The sequence below is a fragment of the Budorcas taxicolor genome, chromosome 10 (assembly GCF_023091745.1).
Source record: "Budorcas taxicolor isolate Tak-1 chromosome 10, Takin1.1, whole genome shotgun sequence".
NCBI classification, from domain to species: Eukaryota; Metazoa; Chordata; class Mammalia; order Artiodactyla; family Bovidae; genus Budorcas; species Budorcas taxicolor.
In genome coordinates, this window is record NC_068919.1 from 98203610 (window position 1) to 98223685 (window position 20076).

Sequence of the window (20076 nt, forward strand, 5' to 3'; positions counted from 1 at the left end):
GTATGCCAAGCCTCCTTCCTCATGACCTTTGCCATGGGCGGAGTTCCTCACGCTGGCCCCCGGCAGCTGCAGGCTTGGAGAGGTTTACAAAGCAGCTCAACAGATGTGGGAACTAATTGCAGCAGCAAACTCACAATTAGACGTTCCACATATCTGCCTTCAAAGACAGTACTTTTGCCGTTACAGAAGAGATGCTGGCGGGGGTTGGGGCTGCAATTTTGCATCTCAGAGGAACTTTGGCAACAGCTGAGGACCTTTCCTGGCACAGCCAGGGGTGGAATAGGTGGGCTGCTCCTGCCATGCAGTGCGCAGAGGTCACGGCTCGCTGCTAAACACGCTGCACTGCACAGGACAGCCCAACAATCATGCATCCAGCCCCGAATGTCCATAGACCTGCTGCGGACAAAACACATTACAGAACGCTGCCCGGCCCCGGTCTGTCCTCGCGTCCAAGGATTCAAAAGTAACCTCTTCGAAATTAAATTGCGGAAAGCCACGGATAATTCAACGCCTTGTTCATGTTACAACTCTTTCCCATCATAAAGGAAAACTGATGACTTAAGATTTTATTATTATTTTTTAATATAAATTTATTTTCCTTGGAGGCTAATTACTTTACAACATGGTTTTGCCGTACATTGACATGAATCTGCCGCGGGTGTACACAAAAAGGCGGAAGGTGGTGGTGGAAGAGGAGGGGGTGCGGGGAAGCTCAGGAAGCAGAAAGGAAATGTAAAGTGATTACCGGGACTAAGAATTAAGATAATATGTAGATGCTTTCATCCCCAGGATTTTCACTGATCCAAATGTTCAAGTACTACTGCTTGTAACTTTAATTATTTGGGGCTTCCTTGGTGGCTCAGATGGTAAAGCGTCTGCCTGCAATGCAGGAGACCCGAGTTTGATCCCTGCGCCGAGAAGAAATGCAAACTGATTATGGGGGTTAAGAATTAAGATAATACATAGATGCTTTTCATACACAGGATGTTCACTAATCCAAATGTTCAAGTACTGCTTGGAAATCTAACTATCTGGAGCTGGTTAATTGCTACCCTGAGTTCAACCAACAATTCTTTCCGGGACCCAGGGGACACGGACGACCGATGAGGCCGGCATGTTTTCCTGCTCGTCCCGCACAGATAAGGCCTGCCCGGTGTTGGGGGCGGAGTCCCGACGGGCCCCAGAGCCGCAGGGCCGCAGGCCGGCGCTGCACCCCAGCGTCTTCACGTCCTCCGCTGCCATCTCGAGGCCCGCGGGGCGGGGCGGTGGGGGCGCGTCCCTGCGCGGTGACGTCACAATCCGGCGCCTCGGGGCCCGCCCTCAGACGCCCGCCGCGCGTGAGTCTCCGGCCGCCTCCGCCGCCGCGCCGCCCCGCCCTCTGGCTGCATCTCGCCGAACCTCTGCCGCGGGGAGCCGGCCCGGCCCCTGGAAGGGCTGAAGGGGACGCCACAAGTCCCCGTGGTGTGGCCGCAGGAGGACCCGAGCATGGACGCCGGCCGGAGAGGTAAAGGGCCGCCGTCGCGGGCGCCCGCCGGCTGCCCGGCCCCCTCAGATGTGGGGTCGGCGTCGCGGCCGCGCGCGCGCGCGCTCCCGGGCCCCTGCTTGGTCGTCGGCGTTGCCTCCGACCCTTCCACCAGCTGTCTAGGCCTCTTGCCGCCGAGGAAGCCCTGCTTGCGGGCTCCCCAGGTGCGCTCGTTGGCTCAGAGTTTATTACCCCGGCTCCGGGAGGCCCTGTCCCCCTGAAGTCGGGGTCGGAGGCAGACCTCCCTGAGCCCCGAATCAAGTCCCCCCTCACCCGCCCCCTGCACTTAGGGGTGATAGGGGTGAGCTTAGGTCTCTTCATCTCGAACGTGGTTGTAAAACCACCCATGTCTTGGAGCTCTTGAGGATTAAATGCAGATAATACCTACAAAGCTCTTGGCACACCGTGAAGTACTTCAGTTCAGTCGCTCAGTCGTGTCCGACTCGTTGCGACCCCATGAATCGCAGCACGCCAGGCCTCGCTGTCCATCACCAACTCCCGGAGTTCACTCAGACTCACGTCCATCGACTCAGTGATTACATCCAGCCATCTCATCCTCTGTCGTCCCCTTCTTCTGCCCCCAATCCCTCCCAGCATCAGAGTCTTTGCCAGTGAGTCAACTCTTTGCATGAGGTGGCCAAAAGTACTGGAGTTTCAGCTTTAGCATCATTCCTTCCAAAGAACACCCAGGGCTGATCTCCTTCAGAATGGACTGGTTGGATCTCCTTGCAGTCCAAGGGACTCTCAAGAGTCTTCTCCAACACCACAGTTCAAAAGCATCAATTCTTCTGCGCTCAGCCTTCTTCACAGTCCAACTCTCACATCCATACATGACCACAGGAAAAACCATAGCCTTGACTAGATGGACCTTTGTTGGCAAAGTAATCTCTCTGCTTTTGATTATGCTGTCTAGGTTGGTTATAACTTTTCTTCCAAGGAGTAAGCGTCTTTTAATTTCATGGCTGCAATCACCATCTGCAGTGATTTTGGAGCCCCCAAAAATAAAGTCTGACACTGTTTCCCCATCTATTTCCCATGAAGTGATGGGACCAGATGCCATGATCTTCGTTTTCTGAATGTTGAGCTTGAAGCCAACTTTTTCACTCTCCACTTTCACTTTCATCAAGAGGCTTTAGGAGTCAGCCCAGCCCAGATAGTTTGCATCTTCACACTGTGAGCAAGGCAGATAAGGCAGTCTTCAGACTTCTTCCAATTCAGTGTTCCTATCTATTTTAAATTATACCTTTAAACCAAGCTGCCAGATGGTTCCTAGCAATGTCTTGCTTTGCGTACAAGTGTGCCTTTATTATGTAATTATCGATCAAAATAAGTGCTGTTCTGAATGTAGGAGATAACTATTCATTGATCAGCAAGCTGTATTTTCTGACAGTTTACCATCTAAGTTCCAGAAAAAGCAAACAAAAATACGTTTATGGTTTTCAGAAGTTTTACCACAGAAGCGAACATGACTCTTGGTGTATACTGGAAACTATTCCGAAATTATCTCGAGTTTTAATGCACAAAACATCTTGTACATTGATTTCACGGTGAATAAACTAAAAAGATCATAAATAACTTCCCAAGGTCCCAATAAGTGACACAACAGACTTTCAATCCAGGTATGATAAAGCAAAACCTTAGAGCAGCTTAACCATCTCATGGTAGAAATGGGAGCATGGGAAAGGATATATGTAAAAATTAGAGTTATCATAGACTTAGTAATTCTATTTGTTAATTAGGTTGTTTTTAAAATCAAGTTCATGTAAAAAAAAGTAAAAAGGTTTCTGTTTTTATAACTTACCCAGTTTAACTAGCTCCATTTTTAGGACATTATATGATGTATAGTATCAAACATTACTTTTTATTGAGCTTTTAAGAAAAGTATAATACTCGACAGATCTGGGGTAATTGTGAATAGAAAACCATAAATAGATTTAGAGCTAAAATACGTAAGGAGACATGGAGCAATGGACTGGTTTAAAATTGGAAAAGGAGTATGACAAGGCTGTATATTGTCACCCTCCTTATTTAACTTATATGCAGAGTTTTTGAAGTCCGAACCCTCTACCTCAGAATTCAATGGTATTGAAGATAGGACCCTTAAAGAGTTAATTAAGTTAAAATGAGGTGGTTAGAGTTACCCTAATCCCACTTGGGGAACCCCATGGACTATAGCCCACCAGGCCCGTCTGACCATGAAATATATGCAGAGTCCATTATGTGAAATGCCAGGCTGGATGAATCACAAGCTGAAATCAAGATTGCTGGGAGAAATATCAACAACCTCAGATATGCAGATGATACCACTCTAATGGCAGAAAGTGAAGAGAAACTAAAGAGCCTCTTGATTACGGTGAAAGAGGAGAGTGAAAACTCAGCATTCAAAAAACTAATATGGCATCTGATCCCTTCACTTTATAACAAATAGAAAGGGGGAAAAGTAGAAGCAGTGACAGGTTTTCTTTTCTTGGGCTCCAAAATCACTGTGAATGGTGACTGCAGCCATGAAGTTAAAAGATGCTTGCTCCTTGGAAGAGAAGTCACGACAAACCTAGACGGTACATTAAAAAGCAGAGACATCATTTTGTCGACAAAGGTACATATAGTCAACGCTATGTAGCCATGTATGGATGTGAGAATTGGACCATAAAGATGGTTGAGTGCTGAAGAATTCATGCTTTCAAATTGTGGTGCTGGAGAAGACTCTTGAGAGTCCCTTGGTCTGCAAGAAGATCAAACCAATCAATCCTAAAGGAAATCAACCCTGAATATTATTGAAAGGACTGATGCTGAAGTTCAAATACTTTGGCCACCTGATGCAAAGAGCCAGCTCAGTGGAAAAGACCCTGATGCTGGGAAGGAAGGAAAGCAAAAGGAGAAGGGGGCAATAGAGGATGAGATGGTTGGATGGCATCACCGACTCAATGGACGTGAGTTTGAGCAAGGTCCAGGAGATGGTGAGGGACAGGGAAGCCTGATGTGCTGTAGTCCATGGGGTCACAAAGAGTTGGACATAATTTAGCTACTGAACAACAAAATTGCACCTTTTAAATTGATTAGATTTCATTACCTCTGATGATTTTGAGAGCACAGGGTACTAAGACATCTAAAGTTATTTACCTTTTGTCACTTACGGCGTTTGACATTGTGCTCTCTCACTTCTCTGTATATACCTGCTTTTTCTTTTTCTGTGAACTGTAGTGAAACGTGTTCATTAGGAAGGAACTTGGAAGGAATAAACTGCATACAGGGAACAAACTACATACTTCTTAGCCTGTTTCATATGATATAATAGTAGCATGCAGCATGATTTGAGTACTAGCAATTTATATTGATCAGGACAGTGTAATGGTTAAGACTCAGGAGCCAGACTGCTGAGTTCTTGGGCAGATGACATGTCTTACGTCTTTGTGCTTCATCTATACAGTGTGAATAATGATAGTACCAATCTCATAGGATTGTTTAAAGGATTAAGTGAGTTTCTAGCTACAGAGTGGTTAAAAGGTTGCCGGGTACACTTAGCAGTATTCAGTAAGTGAATACAAGTGAAGAAATCCAACTCAAATTGGTTTAAGCGAAAGTGGGAATTTTTGAGCTCCTGTGGAGAAAAGTCTAGGGAGGGTAGAGCTTCAAACATGGTTATATCCCAGTGCTCAAGCAGTGTTACCAGTGATCTTTGGTCCTGGTTCCGCTTACCTCTGTGTAAGTTTCCTTCTCAGACAGGTTCCCACTGTGTGGGCCAAGATGGCCACCAGTAGGGTCAGGCCTGTTTATGTTCTAGGGATTTCCTAATAGTCCCGGTAGACGTCCCAGGACTGTGTCTCATTGTCTGGACTTGGGTCACCATAACTGGCCAGTTTGGGATGATATGCGCACCTCCGACAGTGGGATCCTCTTGAACCAGCTAGGCTAAGCGAAGGGAGGAGTGGTTCCTCAAGCAGGTTAAGGTCCTGTTCTCCTCAAAGGGGCACTGGATTCTGGGTAGGCAAAAAGTCAGCAGTTTTTTCCTCTGGAGAAATAAGATTTGTTTGAGAGTTTGGTGGTTAGTTTTCTCCCTTTGTATTCCCATGTGCTCCTTCATGACTGTCTTTACTACCAACTCAAGTGTTCCCACCGTGACTTGTCCTAAATAAGTCAATAGTTTTCCTTCTTGCTCTGGCTTATGTAGATGGAGCTTCTTGGATATTCTTAGGTGGTTTTTTTGTTTGTTTGTTTCACTGTGTTCTAGCAGGATTTGTTCTCTCATCCTGGATTTTAGTTCTGCTGACTTGGTACCTCTTTTTCTGTTTTCAGACATCCATATTTGTTTCAGACTTTGACTGTTTCTTCCCCATACCTTGATAGCTTATAGAGCAGACTGACCATGTACCCATTTAAAAGATGTCTTGGAATACACTATATTTGCTTATTGAATTCCATTAAACTCTGTGACTCAGCCTTCCTATCTTGGAGGTTACCCCTCAAAACACAATCACTCTGGGGGGACAGAAGTTGTTTTGTGATGAAGTATATATCTAGTTTTCTGACAGTGCATCTTGTCTGAAAGGTGAGACACGGACGTTAGGGGAGATATTAGTTTTCCGTGCCCCAATGTTCATTACAGCACTATTTGCAACAGCTAGGACGTGGAAGCCACCTAAATGTCCATTGACACATGAATGGATAAAGAAGCTGTAGTACATATATACAGTGGAATATTACTCAGCCATAAAAAGGAACACGTTTGAGTCAGTTCTGATGAGGTGGGTGAAACTAGAGCTTGTTACACAGAGTGCAGTAAATCAGAAAAACAAATTTTGTGTACTAACGCATATGTATGGAATGTAGGAAGATGGTCCTGATGACATCATTTGCAGGGCAGCAGTGGAGACAGATGCAGAGAGCAGACTGGGCGTGGCTGGGGGGGAGGGGAGGGCGGGGTGTGTGGGGAGGGTGGCGTGGGGACATGCGCTGCCACCTGTGAGATAGACAGCCAACGAGGGTTTGCTGTATGCCGCAGGGGACGCAAACCAGAGCTCTGTAACAGCCTAGAGCGGTGCGATGGGAGGTTTACAAGTGTATGCCTATGGCTGATTCATGCTAATGTCTGGCATTTTGCAATTGTATAAAACAATTGTATGATTCATGTTAATGTTTGACAGTTTGCAATTCTGTATAGCAATTATCCTTCAATTAAAAAATAAATATAAATAAAAATATAAAATAAATATAAATACAAAATCAAATATAAGATGTTTAGATAGAATCCAAGCAGGAGGGTAAATGGATTGGACTAGATGAAGATTAAGACATCTTTAATCATAAAGTTCTGACATTTTTATGTACTTTTATATAATAATTTTATAGTATATAAGTTTATAAGTTACTAAATTACTCTGTGAGAGGATCACTTTCTTAAAATTGTTTTTAAGGACAGACCAGCTTATGATGTATACAGGTCAGGAAGCAACAGTTAGAACTGGACATGGAACAACAGACTGGTTCCGAATAGGAAAAGGAGTACGTCAAGGCTGTATATTGTCACCCTGCTTATTTAACTTATATGCAGAGTACATCATGAGAAATGCTGGACTGGAAGAAACATAAGCTGGAATCAAGATTGCCGGGAGAAATATCAATCACCTCAGATATGCAGATGACACCACCCTTATGGCAGAAAGTGAAGAGGAGCTAAAAAGCCTCTTAATGAAAGTGAAAGAGGAAAGTGAAAAAGTTGGCTTCAAGCTCAACATTCAGAAAACGAAGATCATGGCATCTGGTCCCATCACTTCATGGGGAATAGATGGGGAAACAGTGGAAACAGTGTCAGACTTTATTTTGGGGGAGCTCCAAAATCACTGCAGATGGTGATTGCAGCCATGAAATTAAAAGACGCTTACTCCTTGGAAGAAAAGTTATGACCAACCTAGATAGTATATTGAAAAGCAGAGACATTACTTTGCTCCAGTAGTCATGTATGGATGTGAGAGTTGGACTGTGAAGAAGGCTGAGCGCTGAAGAATTGATGCGTTTGAACTGTGGTGTTGGAGAAGACTCTTGAGAGTCCCTTGGACTGCAAGGAGATCCAACCAGTCTATTCTGAAGGAGATCAGCCCTGGGATTTCTTTGGAAGGAATGATGCTAAAGCTGAAGCTCCAGTACTTTGGGCACCTCATGCGAAGAGTTGACTCATTGGCAAAGACTCTGGTGCTGGGAGGGACTGGGGGCAGGAGGAGAACGGGCCGACCAAGGATGAGATGGCTGGATGGCATCACGGACTCGATGGACGTGAGTCTGAGTGAACTCTGAGAGATGGTGATGGACAGGGAGGCCTGGCGTGCTGCGATTTGTGGGGTCGCAAAGAGTTGGACACGACTGAGCAACTGAACTGAACTGAACTGAATATATATATATTAACTCAAAATCTTATTGATTGTATCTCAAAATCATTTAAAAACCAATAGGTCAGTGATTTATGGAATAAACTCAGTATATCCTCAAGTAACATAATTGAAGTGTTTATCATTTTATCCAGTGAAACTTAAGTCTCAGGCAGAACTTTTTAAAAAATAACTTATTTTCTTAAAAAAGAAAGCCTTTTATCTATGGCAGCAGGATTTTTATGTGATATATTATTGCTGGTTAGTAATTGAATTGATTGAATAAATTTTAAACAATTTTGGTAAAGATAAGCTTATGATTTTTTATGTGTTCAATAGTGTCTTTGTGAAAGTTGTGTTTCATTTGTCCTAATTCATGTTTTTTTGTTAAAAGTCAGAGCAGCCTCTGTCCTTCCCACATTTGATCCATCATGCCTATTTAAAGGACACTTGAGCACCAAAAGTAATGGTAAGTGAGGTACTTAAAATGGTAAGAGATGGTTAAAAGACCAATTGTGTTTCCTTTATTTGTAAATTATATAGCATGATGAAAAAATACTTCCTTTAATCAATATTTGAGCTTCATACTCCTGCTGGGCTGTGCCCAGTCGTGTGCTGCTCCGTACGACCCCATGGACCATAGCCCGCCAGGCTCCTCTGTCATGGGATTTTCCAGGCAAGAGTACTGGAGTGGGCTGCCGTTTCCTCCTCCTCCATACTACTACTTAGGATTAAATATTGCAAGAATTCCTGAGACTAGAGAGTGTAGGAGTCCATCCTGCCCTGGATGTGGCCCTGGTCGCCTCCTGCCCCCTGTGGCAGCTCCAGCCCAGCTCTTCTGTTGCTGGCAGACTGCCCTGGTTGAAGGCTTGCCTTCCTTGTTGAAATGGTGATTAGCAGGTGGTTAAAGACACAGCACTGAAGAGGAAAAGCCAGGCAGAGAAAAAGAGAAATACCCTTGAAAAGGCCATTTTGTATCAGGAACAAACACTTGTCCAGTTGGGCCTCTTTATCCAGTTGGAATTTCTAGATCTTCTAAAAGGAAAATCAGTATTCTCTAAGATGTTCTCTAAATCTATATTCTGTAAGATCAAACATCTTAATGTTTTCACATTTTAAGGACTTTAAATTTTAATGTACATTTTAAATATTTTATAATTGTAGCTTAAAATTTTTAAGCCTGGGTTTTTGGTCAAAATAATTGAAAGTCTTTTTTTCCTTATTTACATGAAAAATCTTTGATGCCGATCCTCCAAATGTGAAAGAAGGATCATTTTCAATTACTTATTTCTTGGTAATAAAACATATATATAAACATGGAACCAGAATCATAAACTTTGAAAAGTAATTTTTAAATAAAAATTTTGAACTAGTTTTAAAAGATACTTACATAGAAAAACAGACTGAAGAGCAGTATGTCATTTACTCTTTTTTTTTTTAAGAATATGTTGCAGAGCTGGTATAGAAACAGTGATTGTAAGTATGAGATTGCTTTGGTTCACATCCAAACTATGTCCTTTATCAGCTCTGTGACCTTGAAGACGTTCCATTCCTGTGCCTCCGTTTTCACATCTATTAAATGGTGATAATAATGACTAGATGAGTTACTGCATGTAAGGAGCTTTGAACAATATACGCATGGCACCTATTCAATAAACGCTTTTAGCAGTAGTTGTAGTATCCGTGTCAAGGTTGTCATTATTGCATATGCTTTTATTGTGCATAGAATTCCCTTAGAAGGGTGCATTAAAGCAGCAGCAGAGTTTACTTCTGCGAGAGAACACTCAGGGTCAGGGCAGGAAGTTCACTGCTTTTCAGTGTCTATGCCATTTTAGCTGCAGTTTTTTTAAACTACATGTATGTATTATTCTCAAAAACTTTAATATTTTAAAAAGTTATGCCTGTGTTTATATTTTATATGTTTATACTAGTTATGCATGCTTAATTCTAAGAATTCTTTTATCAGTTTAGATGAGGTCAAGAAGTTTAATGTCATCTGATTTCTTTGTGATTGTACTTGTCTTAAGGTTGTCCTAATGCTTCCAAAAGAATGCAGTAAACTGATTTGTAGGACTTGTTTTCAGGTATAAAATTAGAAATTTTCATCTCTGAATAGAATCTTCACCTGTAGGATTTGTTTGATTTCCCAGACCAGTATATTCAAATGTTAAACATGATAACATTATTTTATCATCAGGCAAGCAGCTAAGTATTTTTAGTTAGGAGATTAAGAGCTGTCAATAAGAAGTAGTTTTGTAAATGTAATGGTAGGTTATCTTCCACAGTCTCTTCCCGAAACTCTCAGGCATGTAAAATTTAGGGAGGTTTGAGCCCAGAGTGGTCAGTAGCTCATCACGTATCATTGCAGGATGACAGCTAGGACACACTCAGCGTCACAGACACAGTGCCAGCATCTCCATGGTTAGAGTCCAGAGCATTCTATAAAAATGTGCTTAATACTGAGTAACTTGTTTATCTCATGATGGTTTTTAATTAATTTTAAATATATAATGATTAAATGTGTTTTAATTTTTAGCTTTTTGCACTGACTCCTCCTCTCTCAGACTAAGTTCCCTCCAACTGGTCAAGAATCACATGGCTGTTCACTATAATAAAATCCTTTCAGCCAAAGGTAAACATGTGCAAATGTTACTTTCTGTACCCAGTTTAAACCCTTCTCAGCTTCACTTCTGATTTGTGTTAATCTGTAGCAAAAATGAGTACATGATGTACCCGTGGGTTTGTGCTTGGTGTGGTAAAGCACCAACTACAGATTGTGCACACCTGGCAAGTCCGGAATGCCGTTTTAACAGCTGTGTTTGAATATAATGTCTCTGTCTCATTTTACCTGTGTTATTCCTAATATATTTTGTGATTAGATGCTGATCTTAATATTGTGATTAGACAGTAATTTATAATCTGTTCTTTTTAACACATTCATTCTTCTACATATTGTCTATGGTGGCTTATACTAAAAGGCAGAGTTGACTAGTTATGATGAGGTTCTGTGATCCTGCGAAGCCTGAGAAATTTATTGTCTGTTCTTTTACAGAGCACGTTCACTGACTTCTGGTACAGACCATTTCATCATTTCACCAAAAACTTCTCCCTAGTCCTTTGCAGTCACTCTCTTCCCTCCTGTTCCTGGCAACCACTGATCTCCTTCTTCACTGTAGTCTTGCCTTTTCTAGAATTTCATATAAGTGGAATTACACAATATGTGTCATTTTGGATCTAACTTATTTCAGTTAGTTAACACTCTTGAAACTAACCCATGGTCAGTATTTCTTTCTTTTTTTGCTAAGTTGCCGGGGTCCAGCCCCGGTGGATCCAGGGAATTCAAAGGTGGGAGGACGGCGTCAGCATCTTTGGAAAAATACATATTTAATTACAGATATAGAGAGAGATTAGAAACAGATAGTGTAGTAGGAGATAGTGTAGAAAAAGAGGCTGAATAACTTGGTCTACGTGGAATAGCATCCATGCTCCAGATGGGAATTCAGCCAGAAAAACAGGGAGCAAGAAAGAACGACATGGGGGTATCAGTCTTTCTGGAAACTGATCCCATTTTCTTTAGGTTTACTTATATACCTTTTGTTACACATAGGGATGAATACCGTCACGTGGGGGTCAGCAGTCCTGACCTTTATCAAAATCAGGTGCTTCACATAAATGTAAAAAAAAAGGTCTTAGGAATATTACATCATCATCTGGCCATGAGACCCACCGACATTTTATGATCCTTTCTTTCTGATAACCAAAAAACTTATTTTTTCCAAGGGTGTTTTTTCTTAAACCAGGCACCACCCTCCAAATAAAATTACATTCCTATAGGGTGAGGGTGTAGTGAGTTACAATCAAGAAAGGAATTTATTTAACCCAAGGTTAACAAGATTAATCTTAAAGGTTAATACTTATTTCTCCTATATGCTAGTTATATTCATTATAAGCGCAGGGAACATGGAGATTTAGCAGCAAACATCAGCCCAACAAATGAAAATCCTTTCACCAATGTTCCCCTTAAGATCTATTTAGTCTTAAGATAGTGATAAAGTTACATTTTTACATAGCAAGGACACAGTGATTTATAACAAAGTACAGTGATCTATTACAAAAGAGAAAATTCATTAACTCAAAAAGTCTAGTATTGCTAACCTTAAAAACTACTGTATTTCCTTTTCTATATTCCAAATACATTGATTAATATATTCCCAGGTGCCTAAGGATATGGAGGCCTGGCGGCAATCATTGACTCAACAAGAAGAAAAAGCCCTATGCTAATTAAGACTCTCAAAATACTCCAAAACTCTCTGTGCTGTTTATGGTTGAGAGGTAGTAAACAATCATGTGGCAGGAGTATGGATAATCCTGTCACACAAGCTAGTCTGTCAGCAGAGAGGTTGGACCTGAGACATCTTTGTCCCCCCCGTGGGAGGGAATTAGCAGCAATTATTGACGCAACAAATGAAAAACCCTTCACCAATATAATTCCTAACCAACCCAGTATACTAATAATTTCCAACTCCCCAAAAGAATTTGCCTTTAGTAAGTCTAAAACATCTCGTGCCTCTCAGATTGGGAGGCTGTAAACAATCACAGGTGGCCGGACGAACCTGTACAGGTGGGCTAGATAACCTTCAGAGGAGTCTGTAAGCTGAAACACTCTTGTCACGCCCAGGAATTTTTATTGCCTTGGAGCTGCACGTTTACTCCTTCGCCAAGAGAAACGGTTATGGGGGAGAGCCCCCCGTAAAGTCAGAGGTGTAGGTGAGAGCATAAAACAGACTCTGGTTTGGGGGTAGATGCTCGGAAACAGGGGGTTTCCTGAGGCTTGATCACGCCTTTGCGTATGCCAAGCCTCTTTCCTCATGACCTTTGCCATGGGCAGAGTTCCTCACCCTGGCCCCTGGCACTAAGTATTCCATTTATTGAATATACCATAGTTTGTTTATTGACGTTCACCAGTTGGTGGACGTTTGGGTTATTTTGACTCACTTTTGGCTATTAGGAATAAAGCTTCTGTAAACATTCATTTAGAATATTTGACCGTATGCTTCCATTTCACTTGGATAAATTTATTTACTAGGAGTGGAACTGTGGGGTAATGTAGCAAGTGTATGTCTTAACTTTATAAGAAGCTGCCAAACTGGTTTCCACAGTGGCTGTCATTTGCTTGTTTCCATCACTTCCACATCCTCACCAACACTTCCTATTGGCAGTCCTTTTTTAGCCACTCTCTGGATATGTAATGGTATCTCATAGCGTTTTAGTTTGTTTTTCCCTAATGCCTGATGATGTTTGTGCTGCTGCTGCTGCTGCTGCTGCTGCTGCTGCTGCTGCTGCTAAGTCGCCTCAGTCGTGTCCGACTCTCTGCGACCCCATAGACGGCAGCCCACCAGGCTCCCCCGTCCCTGGGATTCTCCAGGCAAGAACACTGGAGTGGGTTGCCATTTCCTTCTCCAATGCATGAAAGTGAAAAGTGAAAGTGAAGTCGCTCAGTCATGCCCGACTCTTAGCGACCCCATGGACTGCACCCTACCAGGCTCTTCCATCCATGGGATTTTCCAGGCAAGAGTACTGGAGTGGGGTGCCATTGCCTTCTCCGCCTGATGATGATAAGCAGCTCTTTTTTCCTTTTTTTAAATTGAGGTATAGCTGACATACAGTATTATGTTAGCTTCAGATGTACTACATAGTAATTTAACATTTGCTTATGCTCTGAAATGATCAGCAAGGTGAGTCTACTAACCATCTTTCCCCATAAAAAGGTAATTACTGCGTTACTGACTCTTTCCCTTATGCCATGTATTACTTATTTGTGGCTTACTTATTTCATAAAAGGAGGCCTGTACCTTTTAATCCCCATCATTTTATTTTACCCCACATTCTCAGCTTCCTCTTTTTTGCCAACAGCATTTACTCTCTGTATCTGAATCTTTTCATTTTGTTTGTTTTTCAGCTTCCACATGTAAATGAGATCATACTGTATTTGTCTTTTTTGTCCAACTTATTTCACTTCCAATAAAACCCTCTAGATCCATTAATATTATAGCAAAACACAAGATTTCATTTTTTGTAGCCAAGGAATGTTCCGTTGTGTATATATACCACGCCTTGTTTTTCCATTCATCTATCAAAAGGTACTTAGATTGCTTCTATATCTTGGCTATTGCAAACAATGCTGCGGTGAACATGCAGATTGGTGTTTAATCTCCTTCCGGTAAATTCTCAGGAGTGGAATTACTGACTCGTGCGGTAGCTCTATTTTTAACTCTGAGGAGCCTCCATAGTGTTTTCCGTAGTGACGGTAGCAGTTTAGAATCCCACCAGCAGTGCATGAGGGGGTCCCTTTTTGTTGGGCAACTTTTCTTATTCTTATTTTCCATCTACATATCTTCTTTGGTGAAATATCTATTTAAATCTTTTGCCCATTTTTTAGAAAATGGGTTGTCTGTCGTCTTAGTGTCAAGTTGTGGGAGTCCTCCTCATGTAAATACAGTCCTATGTCAGATACATGTTTTGCAAATATTTTCTCCCAGTCTGTGATTTGTCAGTTCATTTTCTTGATTTAAGTTTTTATTATGAAATAACTTTAGACTTAACAGAAAAGTTGCAAAAATAGTACAGAATGTCACAGAAACCCTTCATCTAGCTTTCTCTGATATTAAGATTTTATATAGCTATAATACAATTAAAACCAGAAAATTAATATTGACAGCATACTATTAACTACAGACCTCATTAGAATCTCAGTAGTTTTTCACTAATGTCTTTTACAAAATTTTTTATTTTACCACTTGAATAAAGTTTTTAAAATTTTGGTGAAGTTTTAGCTTCTACATTGTTTCTGATCCATTTTGAATTAGCTTTTGCACAGGGTATTATATAAGGACCATTTTTTTTTTGCCTAAAAATGTCCGAAGTACCATTTGTTGAAGAGATTGTCCTTTCCTCATGGAAATGCCTTGGCACTTTTTAAAAGATAATTGACCATATGCAAGGGTCTGTTCTAAATTTGCTCTTCAGTTCTGTTGATCTGTATGTCTGTTACACCACCACACCGCCATAATGACAGCAGCATTACAATGAGTCTTGAAATCAGATAATGTCGCTGCTCGCATTTTGCTCTTTTTTCTCAACTTGTTTTGGGACTCCGGTTACTGTGTTAAGTGAGTGATACAGGTAGGTTAAGTCAGTGACACTCAACACACTGGTTTTCTGATGTTTACTGTTTCATGTTGAATAGTTTGCATTGCTGTGGTCAAATTCACTAATGTTTCCTTCTGCAGTATCCGACGAGCTGTTAATCCTAACCAGTGTGTTTTTTATCAAGGATATTTTTCATCTCTAGAAGTAGCATACATATGAAAACAAGGAGCTTCAAGTGCTGGAACCTCTTGTGATTTTGACTTTTGATAGTTATTGTCGTTTATAAATATTAAGAATAGTATTAAAGCAAGTGATTTTTCTCTTTCAGCTGCAGTAGACTGCTCAGTTCCACTAAGCATGAGTGCCAGCATCAAATGTAAGCAATTTTTAACATACTGCCTTTTTTAAAAAAATATGGTAAACTGCACACACAACTTAAAATTTACCTTCTCAACCATTTTTAAGTCTACAATTCAGTGACATTAAGTGCATTCTTCTTGTGGTACAGCCATAACCACTGTCCATTTCCAGAATTCTTTTCATCTTGGCAGAACTGAAACTCTGCCGGGTTTGTTGGGATCAGTGTATCCAGGGCAACAGCAAGAAGAGCTGCGTAGCTGGTGTGAAATAAACCAGCTGGAGTGACAGGTGATGAGGTCATTGAGATAGGTCAGAGAGGTGCAGACCACACGGGGTTTGGCCATGTGCAAGCAAGTGAAAACTGAACGACATTGGAAGCCGTTGGAAGGTCTTGAGAAGAGGAAGAGGAACAGCCAGTTTAACTTTTGAAGTGTTTCTCTGGCTGGTAAGTTGAGAATAGTCTACAGGGGGCAATGGTAAAAGCAGAATGACTAGTTGGGAAACAGCAGTTCAAGTGAGAACTATTGGTGGTTTGGATCAGTGCTTGTAAGTAGAGGATGGGTGTGTGTACTTGCTCAGGCACTCAGTCCTGTCCAACTCTTTGCGACCCCCATGGTCTGCAACCCACTAGGCTTCTCTGTCCATAGGACACTAATTGTGCTTGTAAGCAGAGGGAGTTTGAAATGGCTTGATTCTGGAAACTTTTCAGATGTCTGTCAACAGTATTTCCTGATCAACTGGACGTAGATAGAATAGGAGAGAAAAAGAGGGATGAGTCAAAGATGCCTCCCAACGCTGAAAACACAGCGTTATAATTCACTGACATTGTAAATAGGAAGGTATCTAGGGGAGGAAGTGAATCAAGTGAGTTGGGGATTCAATCTTGGTCATTATAAGCTAAAAATAAATGCCTTTTAGAAATCCAAGTGGAGGTGCTGAGGAGGCAGTTGGAATGCAAAGCCTGGAGCTCAGGAGGAGGTTCCAGGGTGGAGACAAACATTCAGAAGTTGACAGCATACATGGTTTACTTACAGAGTTGCTCCTATTTTTTGTTCTTAGAATTTAGACTTAGTTAGTGCTTATTTATCCCATGATGCTTTATGCCTTCAGTCAGTTGAGACAGGAGTTTTTCTTTATGATCATGTAAATGAAAAAAATTGTGATGTCTTGAAGAACCGCAAAGATTATCATCACCACACTGAAGTATAGTTAATAATCATTACTTTGTGTGTAACGTAGGTGATATGCATTCTAATCAATACAAACTTACTTAGAAATAGGCTTTATAGACATTTTCAAAAAGAAAGAAGTCTCTGGTCTTGAGTCATCTCTGTTTTTATAGTCTTCTGTCAAAGCACACAACTGAATTGGTAATTTCAGTCATTGTCTGAATTAGGATATCTCTATACATTGTTGAATTGTTTAAGTAATGCCATATTCTAATGCATTAGAAAGGCTTTCCTTTTTATGTTCTTAGTTTGGGGCTGTGCGTGGGCTTTCTCCAGGTGCAGTGAGCAGGGGCTGCTCTTAGCAGGGAGCTCGGGCTTCCCTTCGCTGTGGAGCACGGGCTCGGGAGGTGGGCTCCGTCGTGGCACGTGGGCTGAGTTGCCCCGCTGCATGTGGAATCTTCCTGGGCCGGAGACTGAAGCCGTGTCATCTGTCTTGGCAGGCAGATTGTTAATCATTGGACCACCAGGGAAGTTCCAAGAAAGCCTTTACCTTTTATAGCAGTTTTATTGAGGAATAATTTTCATACCATAGAATTTATGGATTTTTACCAAGTTTACAAAATTGTGCAGCCATCACTACAAACCAGTTTAGAATATTTTCGTCATCTTAAGAAGACCCCCAGAATGGTAGCTTTGCAGCTGCTTCCTCATCCCACTCCTAGCCTTGAAAGCCGCTGATCTGTTTCCTTTCCCTGTACATCTGTTTACCAGTTGGTTGACACCTTCACTGTTTGTTTTTTGTCCGTGATGAGTAGTGCTTCTGTGAACATTCATGTACAAGTCTTTTGTGTGAATGGGAAGTTTCATTTCTCGAGTATACACCCGAGAATGGAATTGCTCGGTCATCTCATAAAATTACATTTAACTTTTTAAGAGACTCCCAAACTGTTTTCTGAAGTGACCATACCATCTTACATTCTTGCCTCCGACGTATTAGGATTTCAGTTACTCCGCGTCTCTGCTAACACATTATCGACTCCTTTTTTGATTGATGGCCGTTTTAATGTGTGAAGTGGTATCTCGTGATTTTAATTTGCATTTTCCTCATGATTAATGATGTAGAACATTTTTATATGCTTATTGGCCATTTGTATTAAATATATCTTTAGTAAAGGTCTTTTCAAATGTTTTGTCCCATTTTTCCCCCAAATCAGGGTGATTTGAAACTTGAAATTGTCCATCAAGTTGAGATACATTCCAATTAAAAAGCATTTGTTAAATTTAAAATTTTACATGAAAATACAAGTCATTTAATTTATGGTTAGCCTCTTTAAATTTTTTATTTTTGCCTGCACTGGGAGCTCATTGCTTTGTGCAGACTTTCTTTAGTTGCCGTGAACAGAGGCTACTCTTCGTTGCTGAGCACAGGCTTCTTGTTGCGACGGCTTCTCTTGCTGTAGAGCCGAGGCTCTAGGCCCGTGGGCTTCAGGGGGTGTGGCTCACGGGCTCTAGAGCACAGGCTCAGTAGCTGTGATATCAGCACAGTCTTAGTTGCTCTGCAATGGAATCCTCCTGGACCAGTGCTCGAACCCATGTCCCCTGCACTGGCAGGCCGCTCGCTATCCACGGTGCCACCAAGAAAGCCCCCACCTGCCTTTCAACTCTGAAGCTGGACTGGCTTTCATTTTGCTGTTTTCAGTCTTCGAAAATGACTCAGTACCTGACTTAAAGCCCACTAAATGTGAAACCACTCTTTTGGTTTGTATTTTCAAATGAATAGCAGTTAAGAAAAATGGAAGTCAGTTATCCTAATTAAAAATAATATTTTAAAATTTAATGTCATTTTTTGTCATATAAAACTTAAATTTTTGTAACATGATATTGACAGTAGTATTTCATTTGTAGGGGAGTATATGAATTAATTCAAGCTCTGCATTTCTAACCTTTGTATCTCTGTATCTGCTAGCAGTTGTTCCCTTGAGCCCTTAGGCTTAATCAGTTTGTCGTATCTTGTTTGTGCTCTCTAAATAGTTAATCCATTTGAAGTTTCAGGAAACCCTATGGATTTTTATTTACATATCAGTAGTGTAAACATTTTTAGCAAGGAGAAAAGTACTCTTTCTTAGTCTTCAGTCATCAAAAAATTATTTTTTCTATTTTACTCTGTATTTCAATATTTTTTCCCCTCAGATGCAGACCAACAGCGAAGAGAGAAACTCAAAAAGGAATTAGCAAGGTGTGGGAGGGAGCTGAAATTTACTAAGACTACAGTGCATCCTAAAAGTCATTCCAAATCATTACTTAACACTCTACAAAAGGTAAGATAGTATTTTTACCTTTTCAAAGTAAATGTTTCTAAGATACTTAATTGATGGTGCAACCTGAGTTTTTGATAATGTTTGCTATAGGTCAGAATTGGTAACCTTTCCTGTTAACAGTCAAATAGTAAATATTTTAGGCTTTCAAGGCCACACAGTCTCTGTTGCAACTGTTGCGCCACTGGAACGTAGCTGTAGACAGTACTTAAGTGAATGGATATTGCTTTGTTCCAGTAAACCATTAGTAACAGAAAAAGGTGGTGGGCCGGATTTGATCTATAGTGGGTATAGTTTCCTGACCACTGCTTTAGGTTTTTTGTGATACCCTTTATCATCTGATTAATGAAGCTCTTTTCAATTCCTCATTGCTTAGAGAATTTTCTTCCTTTCTCATGAATATATGTTAATTTTATCAGCTGCTTTTTCTGCATTCTTTGAAATGGTGGTACAGTTTTTCTTTTTAATCTATTTCAAATATAGTGAATTAAAATTGAGTTTCTAATGTTAAATCAATTTTGCATCCCTAGTATAAATATAGCTTTGTCATGATATATTACCTTTTCTTTACGCATTACTAAATACAGTTGCTAAGGATTTTAGCATCTGTGTCCATTATTGATATTGACCTGTCATTTTCCCTTTTTCTACTCTGTCCGGTTTTGCTAGCCTCCTAAAATAAACTGGGTGCTACTTCTGGTTTTTCCATGCTCTAGAGTAGTTTATGTAAGTTTGTAATTATTTGTTCCTTGAATTTGATGGATTTCAACATTAAAATTATTTGGGCCTAGAGTTTTCTTTGTGAGGTTTTTGAGTGATTCAGTTTTTGAAATTGCTGTAGAACTATTTTCATAATTTGTACATATGTAGAAAGTTGTCCATTTCATCTAAATTTTCAAATTCTTGGCATAGACTTACTTGTAATCTCGTAAATCATATCATAATCTCTCTTGAATATGTATTATTTCTTCTTGTTATCTTAATATTGCTTATTTTTGCCTTCTTTCTTCTTTTCTTTATTATTCTCACCAGAGATTTGTCAGTGTTATTAACCTTTTTAAGGGCATGTTTTTTACTCTGTTGATCCTTTGATAATTTGCTTTCTAGTTCAGTAATGTTTATGCTTATCTTTATTCTTCTCTCTTGGCTTTCATTGCGTTTATGTTGCAGTATTTTTTCTGCATTTGTTTAGCTTATTTTCA

General features: G+C 40.7%; 1 protein-coding gene across 2 annotated transcripts in view; it reads left to right on the forward strand.

Moving 5' to 3' along the window:
• Positions 1–1386: 1386 nt before the first annotated feature.
• Positions 1387–20076, forward strand: part of SPATA7 (spermatogenesis associated 7) — a 40531-nt gene continuing 21841 nt past the window's right edge. The window contains exons 1-5 of one of the 2 annotated variants that reach the window (XM_052646859.1): positions 1387–1504; positions 8276–8350; positions 10418–10513; positions 15359–15406; positions 18750–18877. In XM_052646859.1, the coding sequence (XP_052502819.1) occupies positions 1486–1504; positions 8276–8350; positions 10418–10513; positions 15359–15406; positions 18750–18877 (366 nt within the window). In that variant the 5' untranslated portion in view covers positions 1387–1485. The remainder of the gene's footprint in view (positions 1505–8275; positions 8351–10417; positions 10514–15358; positions 15407–18749; positions 18878–20076) is intronic. The other variant, XM_052646860.1, reaches the window with a different exon arrangement.